This window comes from Ziziphus jujuba, chromosome 6, assembly GCF_031755915.1.
Source record: "Ziziphus jujuba cultivar Dongzao chromosome 6, ASM3175591v1".
NCBI lineage: Eukaryota > Viridiplantae > Streptophyta > Magnoliopsida > Rosales > Rhamnaceae > Ziziphus > Ziziphus jujuba.
Window position 1 is genome coordinate 12,194,730 of NC_083384.1, and position 21,862 is coordinate 12,216,591.

General features: G+C 34.0%; 2 protein-coding genes and 1 long non-coding RNA gene across 3 annotated transcripts; 1 reads left to right on the top strand and 2 right to left on the bottom strand.

Annotated features, from left to right (window-relative positions):
- Window positions 1-203: 203 nt before the first annotated feature.
- On the bottom strand, window positions 204-5,152 carry LOC107430707 (neutral ceramidase 2). Its single transcript, XM_048463912.2, has 10 exons — window positions 5,007-5,152; window positions 3,847-4,199; window positions 3,472-3,680; window positions 2,937-3,281; window positions 2,476-2,740; window positions 2,124-2,394; window positions 1,914-2,039; window positions 1,640-1,703; window positions 1,184-1,347; window positions 204-907 (listed from the first exon to the last, which is right to left on the bottom strand). Exons 2-10 carry the CDS (start codon window positions 4,194-4,196, stop codon window positions 359-361), a joined length of 2,343 nt encoding a protein of 780 aa, XP_048319869.1. The 5' UTR covers window positions 4,197-4,199; window positions 5,007-5,152; the 3' UTR covers window positions 204-358.
- Window positions 5,153-6,405: 1,253 nt separating this feature from the next.
- Window positions 6,406-8,504, bottom strand: LOC107430747 (large ribosomal subunit protein eL33y-like). Its single transcript, XM_016041624.4, has 5 exons — window positions 8,368-8,504; window positions 8,202-8,237; window positions 7,845-8,073; window positions 7,697-7,739; window positions 6,406-6,615 (listed from the first exon to the last, which is right to left on the bottom strand). Exons 1-4 carry the CDS (start codon window positions 8,397-8,399, stop codon window positions 7,698-7,700), a joined length of 339 nt encoding a protein of 112 aa, XP_015897110.1. The 5' UTR covers window positions 8,400-8,504; the 3' UTR covers window positions 6,406-6,615; window position 7,697.
- A 7,068-nt stretch (window positions 8,505-15,572) lies between these two features.
- Window positions 15,573-16,329, top strand: LOC125419164 (uncharacterized). Its single transcript, XR_007238177.2, has 3 exons — window positions 15,573-15,750; window positions 15,912-15,985; window positions 16,269-16,329. It is a non-coding gene; the product is annotated as an uncharacterized LOC125419164 (long non-coding RNA).
- Window positions 16,330-21,862: the final 5,533 nt, after the last annotated feature.

Consider the following 21,862-nt stretch of genomic DNA (forward strand, 5'->3'; position numbering starts at 1 on the left):
CTGTTGTGAACATAAAAGACAATGTCAAATGTTATATTTTATAAGTGGAGATGCTCAAAGAAGCAGCTACATGAAAAAGCTCAAATGGCAGTCATTATGTTTATAAATTAAGGATCTGAACATTAGGAGATTATATATGTGTATATATATATATATATATATATATACACACACACACAAATATATATAAAAGAAAAAAAGGATAAAGTAAAATAACCAAACTTTGGTCGATATTTTCAGTTGTTTATTTCTAAGTAAGCTGCTATTTTAGCTTTTTTTGGCCGTGTAATGTGTAAACAAACACACTCAATGTATGACTAACATCGACTTCCATGTCTAATATGTATTGAATCCTCCTTTATGCCACTACAAATGCACTAGAAGAACCTGTAAAATGACTGATAGATCCTAAAAGTGCCTTTGAAGCACCAAAATGTGTGATCCTGTATACACCGGCAACAGCTGATTGTGGGATTCTCCATTCAATGGTTGCAAAGCTCTGAGGACTAAGTCTCTCAGGCCTCGACCACCTGAAACGTAGGCAGAAATCATCGTCGTCGTAGGCTGGAATCCATGTTTTCTGGTTCTGGAGGATCTCAACCAGTGCAAACGTTCCTTCAGTCATAAGGTCATTCCTGGGACAGGCAGACCAGAAGGTGACTGAAACCATCTGACCCCTTTTGAATGTGGAATTTGGAGGGAGATCAGTTTTAACATCACCAAAATTTACACCTGGAGAGGTTGCATCAACCACAACAGGAGGTAGTAAGCTGATTTGTTTCTCTAAGAGATCTGGAGGAGGTGGTCCTGGTTCAACAACTTCGTCGGTGATGACAGCAGCTGCTAGCTTCTTGAACTCTTGAATGTAAGCTTCAAGTGTGTGAGGTCCATAAAGAGTTGAGGCCCCCTGAAAATCCAAATATTGATCAGGAGAGAATCCATGAAAAATTGGAGATTCATTTGAAGAAGTCTTCTGGTTTACTCCCTAGGATGAACTCATTTGCTATGATTTTAGCATTCGACTATGTTCTGATTTTTGAGAATTTAATGATTATGAATGTATATACTAACATATACTGTGCACAACGTGATCTGGCTGTCATGATCAGTAATATATGGTTGATATGCAGAGGTTTTTATGTCAAAGACGAAGAAGTGGAGGAATGAGTGGTACAATACCAACCTCGTATCGCTGAACCTGGTATTCCTCAAAAGTGGTTACATACTGTGAATATGTATTTGTCAGCCCTGCAATGACTATATGGACATTTCTTTCTTTGCTTACTCCTGAAGTAAGCACAGTCTTAACAGCATCACGAAGGCGCCTGCCTGCCATGGTTGTGAATTCTGAAGGAAATAATACCATTAGAAATGCATGTTCAGACTTAAGAGGAACTAGAAATCGATAATAAAGAAGAGAATAAACAAATTCCGTGGAAAAGTCCTGCTATGAAGAATTAAGAAATTCTTCACTTAATGCACTAGATTAATAGATATAGATCGAAACACTTGGTCCACATTACTATTTGTGGCACCATATAGTCGCATTTGCATATTTGTTTAATATACAGCTCTAATTACCATTAAGCAGCCACACTTTCGAGTAAAAAGAAGAGTAATTAGAGGGATAAAAATATACCTCCAGGAACACTGAGAATGACAAGTTGCCCAATCTGGAAAATCTGAACTGGAAGTACCGAGGGCTGCATACATAAGGAGTTGTGTATCTATGAGTAACCGCCCCCAACCCATATTTAAAGTAACTTAAAAAGATAGACAATTCAAAAACTGCTCCCTATGATCAACCAAAATGCTTTAATCTATAATCTAAGACTTTGTTGCACATCTACAAACTCAATGAACAGGCATACTTATTCACAAACAAATATGAGCAAATCAGATTAGACACTAACAGCCCAGTCATATGGTTCCTTCATTTCCCCAGTATCAAGAAGGATAGGCTTCGGATGCTGACAGTTGATCTGCTCCTGAGTTGGTGTTGTCAGCACGTTCCTCACCAATCTCCAGAAGGCATTCCCCTAAAGAATCCCAGAAAAAAGAAAATCAAGCAGAACTCAGTTGTCACATCATTTTAGTGGATACATTTACCAGAAACTTCATACCTTGTCATCCCCCTGCTTGAAATCAAAAGCTCCAGGTCCATCAGTCGTTCCTGCTGCAAATGCAAACCCCAAGGCAGCAGGGCATGTGTTGACCACCTTATTGTCCCCTTCCACTTGTGAAAGTGAGACCTTTAAGTTGGAAAAGTCTATGTATGCATGCTTGTGCCTGATCTTCCCTTTCAGCTTCTCGGTTGCTTTTTGAAAGAGCTCCACTGCTTTTCTAACCTGCCTCTCTCCAATTATACGGGTACTCTCAAACTCGTCAGGATAACTGACAAAAGAGGATTGGTTTTAAAACATTTTATGTGTTATATTGTTGACCTGAATGCTAAAAATAGAAATCAGTATTTACCCTGGTCCGCGGCCATAGCACAATTCATTTTTACCATTGCAGGTACTGTGATTAAAATCACATGGAAGGCCAGTATCTGTGCAAAATGCACCCAGGACATTGGGACTTACATCGCCGCAATTTGATTGACAGAATGCAGATACAAATTGAGGCTTTTCGGTATTCCTTAGAGAATTCCTGACCCTTTTTGCAACAGTCAAAAGCTTTGTCACAGGTTGTCCTTTAGAAGACTGAAAGGAGGCAGCAAGTTTTGTTAACTCATTCCCTGTATCAAATACACCATTTGTCATATAGCGGAAAGCATTTTATGTTTTGAGAAAAGAAAACAATATACAAGATGGCATATTTCTGCACAGCCTAACTACGAATCTGCATGGAAATTTAGGATATCACAGAATTATAAAGCTCAATGACTATCTTGACTCAAAACTACTTGCATTTTCACTGAAATTTGTACTTACGATGTCCATTGGGATTCATAACTATGCTTGAGACCCTGCGAGGGATTCTGTCAGTTCCTGACTCATTGAAATACAAACTATCAAAACCTTTATGTTCAAACCAATCCTCCATAAAGCGAGCAGCAGCACCTTTGTTGTCACCACTTATTAGTGAGTTTGTTCGACTCATAGAAGTTCCATGAGTTGCAAACCAGTTAAAGCTACCTATTGGTCCCCAGCCATCATCCACAAACTTTATGAGAGTCATTTCTTTATCCACATCATACTTGTACTTACTGCGCTCAGCTGCTGGATTGTTGAGATAAGCACTAGGACTCCGATTCACACCAGCATCTAAGATCTCTCCTGTGACACCATGACAAAAGATTAAAGAATAACTGCAACACAAAGTCTTGCATCAAATGCTACCTACATTTGATGTCTCTTGGGAAAAGAAAGTGCCATACAAAAGTCTCTTGATTAGTTCTTATCTTGAAATGGTTATTCAAAGATGTGGCATACAGATGCTGCAGCAACTATGACTCAGTTTCCTTACCCTTATTCACAAAAATTGATCCAGGTCTAAGATTCTCATGAGCTTGAATAATACTTTTCTCAATGCCATCAACAATAACCTCAAATGACTGGCGCACAAATCCAAGAGATGTTACAATGTAAACAACATATTGGAGATAGCCTCCAGGCCCAGCATGAGTGTGAATGCCACTAATGGCTACATTCTGCTCTGTATAAAGGTTTCCATACCTAAGCAACGAAAGATATAACAGAACAAAAAATGAAAATAAAAAACAAAGAAAATAATAAAAACATATTAGAGTTATGTAGTAAATTCCAGACAGAAAAAGGATAAATTCTAAAAATATATCAGTAAGGAAGGAATATATCAATCTTTCAATCTTGGGTTCTCTACCTTGCTTTCAATCTTTCAAGTAGTTTAATAGTAACAATTTGAGAGGCCATGCAGGCATCAAGATTCACAAATACTACACGATTTCCCTTCGGTTCTGCAACAATAAAAGCACGAGCTCGTAACCTGAAGTGAACTCCAGAAGCAATCTGTTCGAGACTAGCATACCCCATCATGTTAACATCTGCAGCTGGCCCTGTTATATCATAGCTTCCAAGACCAATCAAGTAGTCGGAAGCTGATGAAATCTGCTTAATATTTTCAAGTAAGAATAATGTGAAAACTGAAAACCAAATGGTTTTATATGGCCAACGTATACTGCTAGGATGCAGAGAAATCGTCTCCATTGACATTTCCTGAAAAAAGGAATTCAGATTAGTCACCGTTTTCACCCTCACCCATATAAGAATAATATAAACATAAAAAGCTCCCAAATTAGGAAACTCGTACTGCAACTATGCCAAGCCCGATCTTGGTTCCAATGCTGAATTAACAAATATGAAGCAAGACCTACTCCCTCCCATCCCAGGAATAATTGAAGAGAGTTATCTCCAGTCACCAACATTGGCATAAAAAAAGTAAAAATGGACAAATAACACATAAATCGAGATCTATGAGGTTCCTCGGACATATATGAAATGGAATAAAGATGGACCAAGCTACTTATGGATGCTGTTTAAGTCCAATTTCATTCTGTTCAACTGGCCCATAATTACCCAAATTCCAAATCCCAATATTCAGTTTTACACCATGGTTGGTATTTGAACAAAAACACCTGCATTAAACTCATAAGTTTATATCCTACTTTTTTTTATTTTCTTCATAAATTTCTTTTAAACAGCCAATGAAACTAAAATACTTTGTTTTTCCTTTTAATTTTCCTTCATGAATTCCAAACTCTAAAAATCTTTTGCCAAAAAAAAAAAAAAAAAAAAAAAAAAGAGTAAGCTACACAAACAATGATGAGATTTCACTATCCAAGATTCCAAGTCTCACCTTTGTAAAGATGTAAATACTGATTATAACTACTCTCGAGTAAAGACAGTAGATTTTGCACTTAATCACTAAAGGGTGTTATGTTGAACCCAAAAAAAAAAAAAAAAAAAAAAAAAAAAAAAAAAAATTCACTCAACCAAAAGAAGGAAACTATAAAGTGGAAGTACCTGTAGCAGAGAGAGTGAACTTCAAAGCTCCTATAGAGAAAACATACCAGAAAAATTCAAGGTATAGCCTGTGAGCATGGTTCAAGAGCTTCACCTCACAACCGACATATAAAGAAACAAGGAATGGGAGAGAGAGAAAGAGTAACAATTACCTAACGAATCAGATCAGAAGCTGCTTCCATGGTGGGGTCAGAGAAAAAAGAAAGGAATGTCTTTTACGAGCCCATATTAACAGTAGTCGTTCAGACTTGGAACAAAGCATTTGGCAGTTGGCACCCCCTTTATTTATTTGTATATTTTTTTTTGTTGTTTTTTTCAAAACTATATTTTGGACGCTCTCTCTCAAATCTCACTTCACTAAAACGCATAGTTCTAGCTTAATAAAAACACGAACGACATTACTGTCGTGCTCTACTCAAATTATATGGTATTAGTAAATCTGAGTGTGAAACCAGTTGTTGGTTATTTGAGAAAAGCTGGTTCGTGAAGGTCATGAATGCAAAGCCGATAAGACAGAGTAGTACCAAATTTGGTGGAAGGAAGGGGACACGTATTAAAGAGAGGTTGGTGGAGCCAGTAATGAGCCAGCTATTTGAGTGCGTTTTTGTGGCACAGACACTAAGCCAAGACCAACCACCCCACCTTCATATTTTCACACTCCCACTTCTCCGTTGCTCCTTATTTTTTCTCCATGCATGTCCACTTGCTTCTCTGGGATTGAGTTTCGTCAGGATTTCTTGTGTCCACCATTACGGTGTGGCATATTATGTTATTGATTTGCCATTATCATGTTAATCATTTGCTATTTTTATTTTTATTTTTTAATAAATATAATGAATTATTTATTTAGTAGGTCTTCTTTCGTCTTTTAGTAATTTTAATTTTCTCTAAATAAATAAATAACCCATAATTTGTTTAATTAATGGATTGTAAAGCTACAAATGGTGAAATCCCATGACTGTAAAAATGATAGAGATTTTTTAACGTTTTCATTAGTAAGATATGGCTATTATAGCAATCTTATCCAAAGAACAAAGAACAAGGAAAAGAGCAATACAAGACACCATCACCCTCAAAATCGCTTTTCCTCCTATGTCTATTTGTTTGAAGTTGAGACAAAATGATTTTATCTCCAACAGCGTAACGGGTACCCAACCAAAACCACATTCCTTATCAAAAATATGTCATTCAAACGAGCTACAAAACTTTCGAGGTAAAGACAAAAGGTAAATTTTAGGCGTTCATTTAAATTTGGCACATTCCTAGTAAGATTTGTTGCTGTTTCACTGGCCATTTTTCAGCATTTCTTGGAATGCAACATGGTCTCAAAAGATTGAAAGATCAAGCACTATCCACAGATAACATAATAACACAAGCAGCAACAAACAAACAAAAAAAAAAAAAAAAAGTGTTTCCTTCAAAACTTCCAACAATAACTATGGTAAATATCAGGAAAATGCATCCTAAAAATTGCAAACGGCACAACTGCCAGCTAATGTAATTTTTTAGTACAGACTTAGAAAATGGGTTCTCAACTTATAAATGCAAAACTCAACCGCCTCCCCTTGCGGCCCAATCTAGCATCTACACAAGTCGCATAACTGCCAAACTGCCAAAACAAAAAGAAAGAAGCATAAGGTATCATTTCAGCCAGAACAAACCGAAAGAGCATAAGATAACATTTCAACGCAAGTACAAGAATAATCAAATATTAATGTATTGTTTATCCACATCAGTGAAGAAACCATGAATTGAGTCAGTAAGCCAATTCATTGTACTCATTTTCATGCAATTACCTATCCACAAACCCTTTGATAGGATTAAAGTTTTCAATTTCTTTGCCCATTTCTAGATTTTTTTTTTTTTTTTTTTTTTTGGGTGCTTCACTTGCTTATTTTAATTATAGTTTGGTAAGTAACTGGACATAAATCCGGAGAAAAAATAGCAACAGATTCCATTCATCACAATATTCCTGAAAAACTTAAACAGTGTAATTTCTGACTAAACAAAAGTAAAAGAATCAACTGGCTTGAAATCTGACAAAAACATTTACTGAAGAAAAGAAAGGAGGGATTGGACACAATTTTGATTCCAAGTTATTTCACAAAGCAAAGTAAAATGACTTTGAAACTTCAAGAACCAAACCAAGTCGAGTTAATATTAACATAGCATAAAAAATGAGCATAAGCTAGTTTTAGATAATTCAATAGAATTCCAGGGACATTAAATGGAAGAATCAGTAGATTTTCCCAGAAAAGTCCCTAGATTAGTTTATATAGTGCTCCAAGAAAAAATTTGCGACTGGGCACAGTTAAATTCCTAAAATATCTCGATAATTAATCCTGAAACCCAACAAACATATAACAAAGTTCCATTTCACAAAAGAATGAAATGGACTCATCAATCCTAAGTCCTAACTCATAAGCAATTACTAGCAAAAATGTGTTGTTTTAACTCTTACAAGTCGAAGGGGTACATAGGCTGGAAGCCAAATGCCAAACAGTTGGTATATAAGGAATAAGAACCAAGATTATGAAAACTACATACCAAAAGAATTACATTTTATGCTACATTAACACTTACAGGATTCAATATCTGCAAGCTACATTTAACAATTTCAGGATTCAATATTGACAACTAAGACTAATAGTAAACAAGAAATAACACCCTAAGCAGAGCTGGATTAGTACCTTATATGTTGCTGGGGTACATGAAAACCCTGACTCTAGCTCCCTGTTAAAATGGAATAAAATTAAAATTACAACATTATAAGTTTAATCAAACTCTTCAGAATCACTGAAAACAAAACTAATTGGCAAACTATATAATATATATTACCATGGACTTGGGAGGTAGATTGGACTTGAACTTAGCACGAACAACGCCACTGTTACCATGAGGTCTAATGACCTTTCCCCAAATGCAACGGTAGTGGGTCCCATTCGTCTTCACCTTGGCTTTGTAAATGTAAGCCAAGCGCTTCCCATTGTACCATCCCACCTCTTCCTTCGTGTTAACCCCCTCGATCTGAACCAGAGACGTGTTTGGGTACTGGTTCGATTTCGACCTAAATTTATAAAACCAAAACCAAAACCAACCCCAGATTTAATCAAAAACAAATAAATAAATAAAAATGCCTTTTTTTATTTTTCTGAAACAATTACCAACTGAAAATTTTGCAACTTTCTTTTATACCTTTTGTATCCTAGAATGGTTCCTCGTGTATAGAGTCTGTTTGAACCACCAAAAAAAAAAACCACCAAAATTAGAACTTTTAGAAAGAAAAAACAAGAAAAAGAAAATACGCAGCGAGAAATTTAGAGCGAAAAATAAGAGTACGACGTAAAGAAAGCAATTGGACCTGACGCGCTCTCCTTGGCGACCCTTCACCATCGTTGAAATGAAGTTGTGGCTCTCTAACTCTGAACTGGGACTGCCAAAGACGGAGACCAAACCCTAATTGCAACCCCAATATTTATATGTGGCTCTAGGGCGAGAAACTAAAAACGCATATAATTATATATTTTACAATGTTATAAAAAGATAAAAAACTATTACCTCAGTTGGAGTCACAGTTTTTTTTTTTTTTTTTTTTAAATATAACATATATATATATATATATATGTATATATATAATGCAAAATGAACAGCTTGAAAAATGTTGGTTTTTGCTTTCAAAAAAGGAAACAATCAATAATGTTGGTTTTTTTTGTTTTTTTGCCCTTACAACGTTTATAATGGTCTTTTTGATACAGAGATATAATGGTTACCTATAATTTGCATATTTATTATTCTCAGGGAAAAAAAAGAATGCAATATTTGAAATATCACGATTAAAAATGCATCTTCTTCTTAGTTTTAAAAGTTTAATTTTTTTCAAGTATTATTTAATTAATATTTGGATAAATTTATATTATGTTTGTATTTTCAGATTAACGTTAGATGTAACAAAAAATAATGTAAATTATTCACAAAAAAGAAAGTGTAAATTTATAATAGACTTATTTAATCATTACTTGATACTTTAAAAAAATTAAAGCAAACTAATAGTGTATAAATTAAAGTGGTTATCTGTTTATTTATTTATTGTTTATGAACTGGTTGAATTTATCTTTTAGAATAGGAAAAATTTTATCAACACCCATAAATGGAAATTCATGGGCATTTTTTTTTTTTTTAATTACAAGGGAAGAAAATAGAAAAACTACAAACAGATATCACGGGAAGACAATATTCCCATACATCAATGCCTTTGAGAGCTATAGGGTAAGTGATGATTTATTAATTTGAAAATGTTAATGAATTTTCATCAAATCTTATGGTACTGACCAAATTTTCCCTTTAGAATAAAATAAGTTGATAAATCTTGAGCTTATTTAAATTGACATTCTTTAAAGATTTTAAATAATTTGAATCTTGATTTTATATTTAAACCCAAAAAAAAAAAAAAGACTAAATACTGATTCTTTAAAATTTTATGAACATAATTTAAATTTAATTATATTACTGTTTTATTTTGGAATAATGATTTGGTTCAAATCTAAACATTGAAATTTATTAGCTACCATGGCATTTAAAATATGTTGCCAACTTATTCTCTATTTTTTATAAATGGAGGGATCCAAATCCCTTTCAAATATTACTAACAAGATTTTTTTTTTTAACACAATAATCAATTAATTGTATGCAAATTTGTTGATAATATCTAAATATTATTTTTTAATTTTAATTATTAACTAATATATTATGTCATAAATATTTAAATTATATCCGATTAAATAGATTAATTTTTTAAAATAAAAACAGTAGAAACAAAGTCTAAGAATGAAAGACAGTGGATAATTATTAAAATGTAGCATGTAGGAATTTGAATATCAGTCATCAATTCCCCAACATTTCGAGCGAATCAGTTGAATCTAATCTAAAAAATAGAATAAATACTATCTTAATTGTGTATAAAAAGACCACATGTGTGAGTATATACTATGAGAGTGGCTATTTAGTGCAATTATTAAGCTAGTGGTAAAATGTTGTAAATTTGTAATTGTTCCAAAGTTGCAATTGATAATAATGCTTGAATTATTAACCAAATGGTCAATGCGTCTTTGTCCTCTTAGATAATTATGTTAATATAAGAAATACTGCCAAAAAAAAAAAGTGTTGGTAATGAACAATTTTTATTTTGTTTTATTATTTTTTCCCCACAGGATCATTTCTTTAGAAAATAACATTGAAAGTCCAATGTAGTTTGCGAATATCAAATAAAAACATAATCATCTAATATAATAGTTGAGTAAAAGAAAACTACTTAATTGTCAAATCGATAGATTCAGAGTTGTGATATAAATTTTGACAAACCTATTATTATCTAGAATGGTCCACTGTTGATCTAATATCTACAATACAATCCATAAGCTTCTTTACTCATTCAATAAATAAATAAATAAAATATAATTGCAAATTAACAAAATATGATCTATATGTTGGATGCAAAATCCAACACATTGAAATTTGAAATAATATTTATATTCAATGTAATCACAAATATCAACTTGTGTTTGTTCAAAATATAACTTATAATATTTTGTATATAATTATAGATGTTGCTCATGAACCTCAAGCTAATTTCAATTTAGTCTTAAACCAAGCCAAAACTACACATTGGAACAATATCCAAAAAATAATAATAATAGTAATACTATTAAATAACAATAACAATAAACATTATTTGTTAAATAATATTGATTCAGTTGATACGTTATTTATATTTCATTGTGAATTTGAAATATCGGATAGAAGAAAATTATCATAAATGTTAAAAAAAAATTAAACATTATTTACTCAAAATTTACTAAAAATAGCAATTCAATTTAGTAGGTAAATCTCCATAAAATCATAATTTAAAACTTCACAACTCTTATCAAGTATACAAACTATCAACACCTTTGCCTAAAGAAGCATGCCTATAAGGATTGTTAACAATTTTTCCTTTTAAAGAATAGGCAACAATTTCAGTGAAGCAAGAACCACAACCAATTATAAATGCATGACATTCATTGTTCATTTTCTCATTACTAGTTATGAAGAATCAGCACATTGTCAGGACTCGTCCAGAATTTCTTCCCCGGAACCCTAGACAAGCCCTGATCCCAGGGAAACCCTACCGGACCCTCCAATGGAAAATCCGGCAGAGCCTTCCCTAAGGGATGGACTTACCACAAATTACCTGCACTGAAAACACACTTCAAAAGTTCATCCCCTTATTCCTCCTGCAAACTACAAATTGTTTCATAAATTTCAGCACTTCTCAAAAACAACAACAGTCCAGTGCATAAGTAAAACATAAGTATCCCAATAGTATACAGAGCTTTAAGAAGTGCTAATCAACAGAAATACAACAAGGCTGAAAGAAATAATACACTGAAATGAAAGAGTACAGAAGTACTTCTCGAAACACAACAGCAGCGGAAAACTTGGTTCGCTCCGGAAGAACGTCTGCCACCACTTGCACTTAAGGGAACGGAATTTAAGAGTGTGAGATGCTAATCATCTCAGTGAGTGACCCTAACTACTGAACACCTTTAGTGATAATAAAATAATATTAATAGCAATTAAGGAATAGAACAAATACCAACAATTAGTAAATAAATAATAATAACTGTTGGAAAATAATAATTTCCCTCAAAACTCTTACCAATCGCTCCTTTTGAAATGTTCCCTTTTTAAAACCTTTTCGCAAAACCCAGTGTGCATACCTCCCGAAAACCAAGGGATTAAATAATTTAACAAACAACAAATAAATAAATAAATACCCCAAATATAATTAAAATGTAATAAATTATAATAAATAATTTTAGAACACCTTTGGGGTTTAAAACATTATTTGCAATTTACACCGACGCACCACACCATATACCGGTGATGCCCTCCGATACCCAGCGTCCCGAGCACTGACTGGCGGGGGGTTAAAGAGAGAAACCTGCAACGGCACTTCGGCGTCCCGACAGTACCGCTGCTGAAACCATCACCCGGCCAAGGAGGGAGGCGGCTGTGCGCAATAACAAACTTGCCTGCCCATGGTCCAATGGCAACTCACAGGTGAAGTAATAACCGCGCGCTAAACCACATAATACCTGCGCGCTACCACATGTCCATACACCATACACCAAAACACCAATACTGTATGAGTGCGTCTAAAAATAAACATTATTAATCAACCGTACCGTTTTCCAAAATTACCGTGGAAAATACATTAAATTCTCACACTTACCATCCCACATATTTTTATTAAATAAACCGGTACGAAACATCGATAACCAACAAACCACAATTTTCTCGAAGTACGAGATGCAACCATAAAAATACCGTGGGCATAATTTATAAAATTTAAACAAATATTTTCGTAAAATATTTAACCCAATTATGCCCGGAAAAAATCAAATTTAAACCCACGTACAAATACTACCAAAATACACTTTACTCATGCACAATAAATAAATTAAACCACAATAAAACCATAATTAAATCATACCACATGAGCACAAATTTAAATATCAATTTAAATACCAAATAAACATAATTAATTGCCCAAAATAATTTTTGAAGGTGGGTCACTCACCTTGAGCGCGTAAATCAACTAAGATCCTCCTCGGGATCAACTCCACCACTCGTACGCGCACCTACACAACCACAGTGTATCAACAAAAAAATATTAATATTTTATTCGGGTAATTCCCAAATGGGTACCCGGGGAGCGAACACCAAACGACATCTAAGGGTTACGAGTTATATACCGAATCGAAGCTCGCGTGATGAGGATCACGGATTCGGTCTTATTTTCCGGTGATCGGACCCGACGGGGTCGGAATCTCACCGGAAAACTTTTCAGGTTTCGGCTCCGTAATTCTCCCAAACCGTCGCGAATTGGCGAAAACGGATGTCGGAACAGTACTTTCCGGCGAGCCGCCGCGGTCACCGGCAACCGTCGCCGGCGGCGGAGCGTGCGGTGGACGTTGGCTGTGATTTTTTGCAGACTTGTAGATCGTGAGGAGAGCAATCCAACGGGACCGGCGGTAAGCAAAACAGAGGCCGGACGGCGGAGAAAGCACGGTTTGAAGATTTCCGGCCCCTCGCCGGAAAACGCTCCGATCCCGGCGCGTCGGTGGTCCGATGGCCGTGAAACTTGGTGGGTCGGCCAGAATTGAGGAGAGGATCAAGGCTAGCTGGCGCGTGTGGCCGGAAAATGGCCGGAAGTGTGTCGATTGGCGGTGGCCGGCGGTGGAGGGAAAAACTCGCCGTCGATCTTCGGATGTCCGATCCGGGCGCGTCCGGCGGCCGATCGCTATGAAACTTGGAGGTTTTGCCGGAAATGGGGAGGGAAAACTTTCTGGGCGGTGCGTGTACTGTAGATCGGCTGGAAAAGTTGAAAAATTTCCCCCGCCGGTCAGACTCTCTCCCTCTCTTTCTCTCTCCTCTCTCTCTCTTTCTCTCTCTTCCCCGAGAATTTTATCAAATAAAAGCCACTGTGTGGCACTGTTCATGCCACGTGGACCAATCAGAAGCTGACACATGGTATTTCACTGTTCATCAACTCAAAAACATTAAAATATTACGGTATCCGGTAAACTTCAAACGTCCATAACTTTTTAACCGGATGTCTGTTTTAAGCGTGCCGCTAGTCTGTGAACTCGTATCGACGAGCACTTCACAACCATGCACGAGTCAAAGCTCATTTCTCCATAAATAAAAAGTCAACTCAGGCACCCCTTGGACAGTTTTGACCGCAACTTGTTTTGCTCATAACTTTCAAATCGGAACTCCATTTTCAACGTGCTACCAGTCTACGAACTCGGGGCATCGTGCACTTCGCCACGGTACCCTGGTCAACTTGAAATTCCAACTAGAGCAAAAAGTCAACTTTTGACCCGCTCGATCAACGGTCAACCTCGGTCAACGTGCACGGATTCCGGTGCGATTTGGGACGGGGTGTTACAACATGACCAAACAAATAACATTTCTTTAAACTCAAACAAATCTTTAGATTTTGCTTGAAATCATACCACGAAGATTTTTAGCAATTTAACCATACAAATAAATTTATTTAAAAATATAATCCATAATAAACATACATTAAATATAAAATTTAAATAGCTCATACAGATTTGAATACCAAATTTTGTTTAAGATAGCAGTTCTAACATCCATATAATATAACTCAAAATCAAAATTAGCCACAATTGCCTTAATGATTTTAAAAGAATCTTTTATAGATACTTGACATCTCTTTATAGTCAATTTTCTCATTCTAGCTAAACCCTTCGGTAAAAAATCCATCTTATACCTATTTATTTGATCATTAGAGTCTCTTTTAGTCTTATAGACCCATTTGCATCCAATAAGTTTGCTATCTTTAGACAACTAAACCAAACTAGACACGTTGAACTACTTATTGGCTTCCTTATAAGTGATTAGATTCAATTTATTACTTATGTCAAACTCATATTTCTACAAATAAATCTTATAGTTATCAGGTATAATAATTTATTGAACAACAAAATATCTAATAGAAACATCAATAGTAAGAATCAATACAACTTCCTCTCTAAAAAACAAACACCTTTAGACAATAAAATTCAGAAGCCTAAATTATTTATAATAACCAACAAAATAACCATTAAATGTTTTAGAGTTCAACTTTTTTATATCAAAATTATACAGCTTAACGTCATATTTACAATCTCGTACACAAGTAAAAGGTGAAATTAGGCATAATTTGTTACCCACAATAAAAGTGGCAAATTAAAATTTACCAATACACAATGCACTATATCCATAAAAAATGCAGTTCCTTTTCTCAGTTATACTATTTGCTAATGAGTGTCAGGTATTATAAACTACATATCAATATCACATTCAAACAAATAATTATTATTTCTATTAATTTGTTTTATTATATTAATGTTGTTAATTTCTCCTTAAACAGAAGAAAATTATGGTTTGGTAATTCAGAAATGCTAATTTTCAAACAATTAAATTAACGATTAGTTTCATTTATTTCCTTTAAAATTTAATTTAAATACAATTTAATATTTTTAATTTTAAAAATATTATCAACTTTCATTTAAGTTTTAAAAAGCTATTATCTTCTTCTTTTATTATTTTATTTAAACATTTTAAAATAATATTATCTATATATTTATAGATGATAATTGTAATATTTTAAATCTGAAAAATTAAATTGTAACTAATTTATATTTTAAAGGATTCAATTGTAATATTTCTTAAATTTAATTTTGATTATTCAAGATCCAAAATCCTCCCCGAAAATTTGTAAAAGAAAAAAAAAAGAAAAAGGTATAAACTTTAATCAACTTATTCAATAATTGTATTTTTTGTGATAACGATTCACTTATTTAATCAAATTCCACATCTTGCTATTGTGTATGGAGTCGTTGGAGGTACAGACGGAAACTCACACGGCTTAACCCCTTAGGGCGTGTTTGTTATGCAGGACTGGGCAGGTCAGGACAGGACCCAGTCCCAGTCCGGTGTTTGGAAAGTAAAAATGGAAGGGGGACAGGTTTGTCCTGTTGATCATTTTATCCCAAATGAAGGGGATAGATCTGACCCATCTGGAGACTGTGTCACTTTTGTCCGACTGAGCTCTCTTCGAAGCATCTCTGGCCGCCCTCTTCGAAGCATCTTCGATCTCGCATCACCATCCCCTTCGAAGCATCTCTGGCCGGTAAGCATGTCTTCTTCTTCTGTTTCGTCAATCTTCCATCATCATCATCTTGTTATTTTTCTTTGTTTTTTTACGTTAATTTTTAGCTAAAAAAGTATGAAATATTTTTTAGAAATGTCATTTGTTAATCTGCAAAATAAGCTTCGATCTATTTATGTTAGGGCTTGATTTGATATTCAGGAGGAAGAAGCTTGATTTTGGAGGCTTAAACTACCCTTCGAAGCATCTCTGGCCGGTGAGTTTATCTTCTGCTGCATCCTTCCTCTGTTTCGTCGATCTGCCATCATCACCATCTTGTTCTTCTTCTTTGTTTTTTTACATTAATTTTTTTAGCTGAAAATTTATTAAATTTTTTGGGAAATGTCAGTTGCTTTGTCGATCTTCCATCATCATCATTTCATTATTCTTCTTCGGGTTTGTACATCATTTTTTAGCTCGAAAATTATGAAATTTTTTCATTTGTTGATATTCAAAATAAGTTTCAATCTATTTATGTTGGGGCTAGATTTGATATTCAGGGGGAAGAAGCTTGATTTTGGAGGCTTAAACTACCCTTCGAAGCATCTCTGGTCGGTGAGTTTATCTTCTGCTGCATTCTTCTTCTGTTTAATAAATAAGCAACTGCGAACAAGTGTATCTTATGGCACCGCAGACTGGTGTGTTTTTTTTGGGCTGAAAATTGGATTTGGATTAACTGAGTATAAAAAGTAAAATAAAATACTAACACGAATAAAAAGTACTGTGTACAAGAAATTCTGATGTATCTTTCTCTGGTCAGTGTCCACATTATCGGTCCAGTAACAATAATAGACAAAAACTTTTTCCGTCGTTTATATTTCAAAGATGCCCTCTACTTTGTTAGAGAAGGGACTGATCACCCACTCCCGCAATGTTTCAATTCTGGGTTTGGACCTCCTGAAAGCTAGGCAAGAACATGCTTTGATTAAAGAGGAAAAGTAGAGAAAAAGAGGAAAAAGACTACGTTAATGATGAATGTGAATCAAAATGCTGATTCCCTCTATTAATTAGAAGGTCACAGCAAACATACTCTTTGCAAGACCATTGTTAGCCTTGGTTAGCCTTATATAAGTGTTGAATTTCCTCTTTGAGTACCTCCACAAAAAGCTTCTTAGATGTACTAGATTGGTAGAGTACAGAGTTTATGACAGCTTCTTCCTTTATCATTCTCTCTTCTTCCATCATACCAATTGGTAAATCTGGTGTCTCTTTTACAGTCCAAAAACCTCCATAAATCTAGATATGAGAAATAAGTTTTTTGCTTTGTCATAGGCATTTTGTTCAATTTACATTGATATTGCTGGTCTTAGTCCCTCTTGTTAATCTGCTGCAAAAGTTTGAAAAGAATAACATGGAAACCCTGCACTCTTATTAGTTAGCTGGGAAAATTGGGTAAGTGGTCCACACTACAAATTTGCTGTGGCAAATGGCTAGTGAAGTTATTAGTACCCAGTTGCTTATTTATTAAACTTAGTGAGATTAGTCATTCCCATAGGAATTGAACCACTAGTTGGTTTAGCATGAAACCTACATACCTTAGATTTGTCAAGTCTCCTATAGAAGAAGGAAGCTCACCAGAGAGATTTTTGATGGCAATGTGAACAATTTCTAAGCTGCTCAAATTTCCAACTTCTCTAGAAATATTTCCAGAAAGTTGGTTTCTTTGAAGGTGTAGTGTGATTAGATTTCTCAAACTTCAATTTCTCTAGGAATGTTTCCAGAAAGGTTATTCCTATAAAGGTAAATGGCAAATAAATTGGACATGCTTCCTACAAATGTAGGAATTGCACCATAGAGACTTTTGTTAGCAAGGTCAAGATCTTCTAAGTTGCTCAATTTTACAATTTCTTTATGAATACTTCAATGAAGACGGATGAAGAAAGGTCAAGAACCACTAGTTTTGCCAAGTTTCCAATTTTCTCCAGGAATATTCCCAGAAATTTGGTTTCCATAAAAGCTAAAATATCTGAATTTTTCCAACTTTCCAATTTCTGGTGGAATTGTTATTTCATCTTTCTTTGGGGGAAAAAAAAATATTTGACATATGTGATTATTACATATTTGCTCTTCTTAATCTTTTTAATCATAACAGTTGATATAAAAATACATAAAATATTAAAATTTAAGGCGAAAAATGGATGTTATGGTTCGTTATTGTAATTTATATTGTAATATTCTTGGAGAGGAGATATTTAAAAACTTTTATTCTTTAGGAGTTTTATATATATATACACATTAATATAGATTGTAAAGTTAGAGAACAAAGTTATGAATGGTGAGGTTACAAATTTGATGTCAATAAGAATATGCAATAAGAATGATATTATATAATTATATATATATATATATGTGTGTGTGTGTGTGTGTGTGTGTGTGTGTGTTTGTGGAGCAGGCTACTACATGCGAAATGGAAGACAAAATAAGTATAGGGACAAAAAACAAATCATGCCAAACTCACATGCTTGCTGCAATGTTCTTTCACCATTGTCAACTGCCGGCCATCAACTCACTCTTTTGGCTTTTCTCTTGTCTACCTCTCTATGCAAAATCAAATATTCCTCTTAAACAGTGCCTTTCTTCAAGTCAAACAGTGCCTTTCCTTTACAATGCATAATTGCAATTTCTAGTGTCATAGCTATTAGAACCATTTTAATTTTTAAAATGCATAATTGAATATGTGAGCATTACATGTGTGTTTATTATTTTAATTTCTTAACTTATTATTCTTTACATGCAATAAAAATTGGAAGTTAATAGTGCAGGTTAATGCTCTTTTGCTTTATTTATTAGACTTCTGAATGCTTTTATTCACTTTAAAAGAACTGTTATGTTGGTCAGATTAGTGCTAGATTGTCCTTTGGCAACTCGGATGCAATCTCAAGAATGTGGAAAAACTGGATTTGCATATGGATTTGGACTTGGTTGCATGATTTTGCAGGAAGATGCAAAGTTGACATTTTGATATCTATTTAGTTTCCTGGATTGAATGGCGGTATTTGGCAACCTGAATTTTATATTTCAGTTGCCTACTTACCTGTTGGATAATCAATATTATGTTTTGCAATGTCTTTAAAGAAAGAGTTATCATATCTCATGCTTTTAAATATTGACTTCTTTACTTGCCTTCTACTCTTTCATACCCAATATATTGTTTTCAAACCATTAGGCAAATCGATATAGTGAAATTCCTAGCAAAATATAAAATAAATAATTTGATGAGTTTGGGAAAATAATGAAAATCAATAAAAAGTATGAGGTTGTAATTGAACAATATTTTGGCGTGAAGAAAAGTGAATATAATTGGTTTCTTTCCCCTCCTAGTCAGTATAATATATATATATATATATATAATAATTGGTAAAAGTTTATACACTTTTAAATAATATTAGACTGATTTTGAAGTGTGAAGTGCCATATTTTGAAATTGAAAACTGCCCTATGATGTTTTTAGGTTAACATATAAATATATATATATATATATATCTATAAATATTTAGTTAGATGAGTATAAATAAATATATAATCCACTTTTTACTTTAAGCTTTCAACTATAATGTGTGTAGAGAAGGTGTAGACCGTGTCAATCAATTATCACTTAATGAGGGAATAAATTAGCAATTAATTAATTAGCACTTAATGATAGAGGTGTTTTCATGTAATTTTTATCAATTATCACTTGATCACATTCCATTTAATGTGTTGTTTATTTTGTCCTTATTATTATTATTTTTTTTTTGTAGATATGGATCGAAGAAAATTATTCACAATACAATCTTTTGTTCGTGCTTTATGGTTGTCTTCCTTATGTATATGTATGTAGCATGGCGAAGGAGAAATAATGGAGAAGTTAGGAATCGAATAACTAGGGGGACTGAATTGTGTACATCGTTTTTAAATAGTTTGTTAGATAATAATGTCAATTGTATTAGTCAAATGAGGATGGATAGGAGAACATTTGGTGTTTTATGTGAGTTATTATGTCAGAATGGTTATGTTAAAAGAGATGGTACTGTTACATTGGAAAAGCAAGTGTGCATATTTTTGCACATAATTGCTCATCATGCAAAGAACCGTACAATTATAAGTAGATTCTATAGATCGAGGGAAACAGTTAGTATATATTTCAATTCAATATTGAATGGAGTGTTACGTTTACATGGAATTTTGTTGAGGCAACCTGAATCTGTGTCAGATAATTGTTCGGATGATAGATGGAAAATGTTTAAGGTATGTTTGTGGAATAGTTTGATTACTAATCTTACAGTTAGATTATTTGTAGTATTATCTTATGTGAGTGAATTTTTTTGTAACATAGAATTGTTTGGGAGCATTAGATGGAACTTATATTAAGGTAAAAGCATCTAAAATCGATAAGCCAAGATATCGAACAAGGAAGGGTGAGATAGCCACAAATGTTTTAGGTGTATGTAATCTGAATATGGAATTCATATTTGTATTACCTAGTTGGGAAGGTTCCGCTTCGGATTCTAGAGTACTTCGAGATGCATTAAGTAGACCAAATGGCTTAAAAGTACCAATAGGTAAGACCAATCATTAATTTTTTCATTATAATGGACTAACAGTGCATAAACTGATAGGAGATTTTTTTTTATATAGGTTGTTATTACTTAGTGGATGTTTGTTACACTAATGTTGAAGGATTTCTTGCACCATATAGGGGAACAAGATATCACCTTTCCGAATGGAAAGATGGTTGTGCACCCACAACTTATCAAGAGTATTTCAACATGAAGCATGCATCTGCTATGAATATCATAGAAAGATGTTTTGGGGTTCTTAAAATGCGTTGGGCAATTTTAAGAAATCCATCGTTCTATCCAATTGCAACACAAATCAAGATAATTATTGAATATTGTCTTATATATAATCTGATTAGAAGAGAAATGACACTTGATCCTAGAGAAATTGAATATGATAGGGTGGAAGATGTGGACATTAGTGCAGACGAGGACATTACAGGATCAATTGCTTCCTCGAGTCAATGGACTAACTAGAGAGATGAGTTAGCTAAGCAAATGTTTGATGAGTGGAGAGGTCGTCATAGTTAGTAGTTGATTGCTCTGTATAATATTATGTTGATTGTTGTAACTGCTTAAATATTATTGTTTGTTTAATCTTTTGGATAATTTGTATGAAGTCCAATTTATATTAAGTGCAACATTTGAGAATCATGTTATATTTCTTGCATCTTGTTATGGTGTTGTTGGAACAATGCAATTTATACGTGAATAGCAATGGAAGCTAGAGGTTGCAGTAACAATAACAAGGGGAATGAAGCTAGGCGTATCGGGAGTAAAGGTGAGGAAGAGGCTTTGCTGAATATTTTAGATGAAGATGTAGCTAGTGGGCAACGTTGTGACACAGGAGCATTTAAACCTGGCACACTGAATATGATTGAGAGGCAACTAGCCGAGATGTGTCCTAATTCGGGATTGCGAGCAAATCCACATATTGAGTCAAAGATGAAAAAATGGAAGAAGCAATATGGTATAATATACAACATGCTCAACAAAAGTGGATTTGGATGGAATGACTCTCTTAAATGTGTGGAGGTTAACAGTGACGATGCTTGGAAAGCATATGTGCAGGTTTTTAATTTTCTTAGGAAATATAGTTTTATTGAATTTTTTGGTTGCTATCCTAAAATTTATTTCTAGCATGTCTAAACTAATCTTTTTATTTTTTTGACTAAACATTATCTTTCTTTATTTTAGTATAATACAAGTGCAAAAAGTTGGAGAAGTAAACCTTTTCCCGTGTATGAGAGGCTTGCTAATATTTTTGGAAAGGATCGGGCAACAGGAGTTGGAGCACAAACTCCAATTGATTTGGTTAATGATATAAATATGGAGGTTGCAAATGAACAATTTGATGATATTTGTTCTCCAATGTCTGTTAATCAAACACATAGTGAACCATCCACACAATCCCAAGCAAGACCGAAGAGGAAAGATAAAGCAAAGGATGATGACATCGTAAAGGGGTTGGACAATGTAGCGGATAAATGGTTTGGTAAATTGGCTGCAACGTTAGAAAAACAAGAAAAATCCGATATCACTTATTCACAAGACTT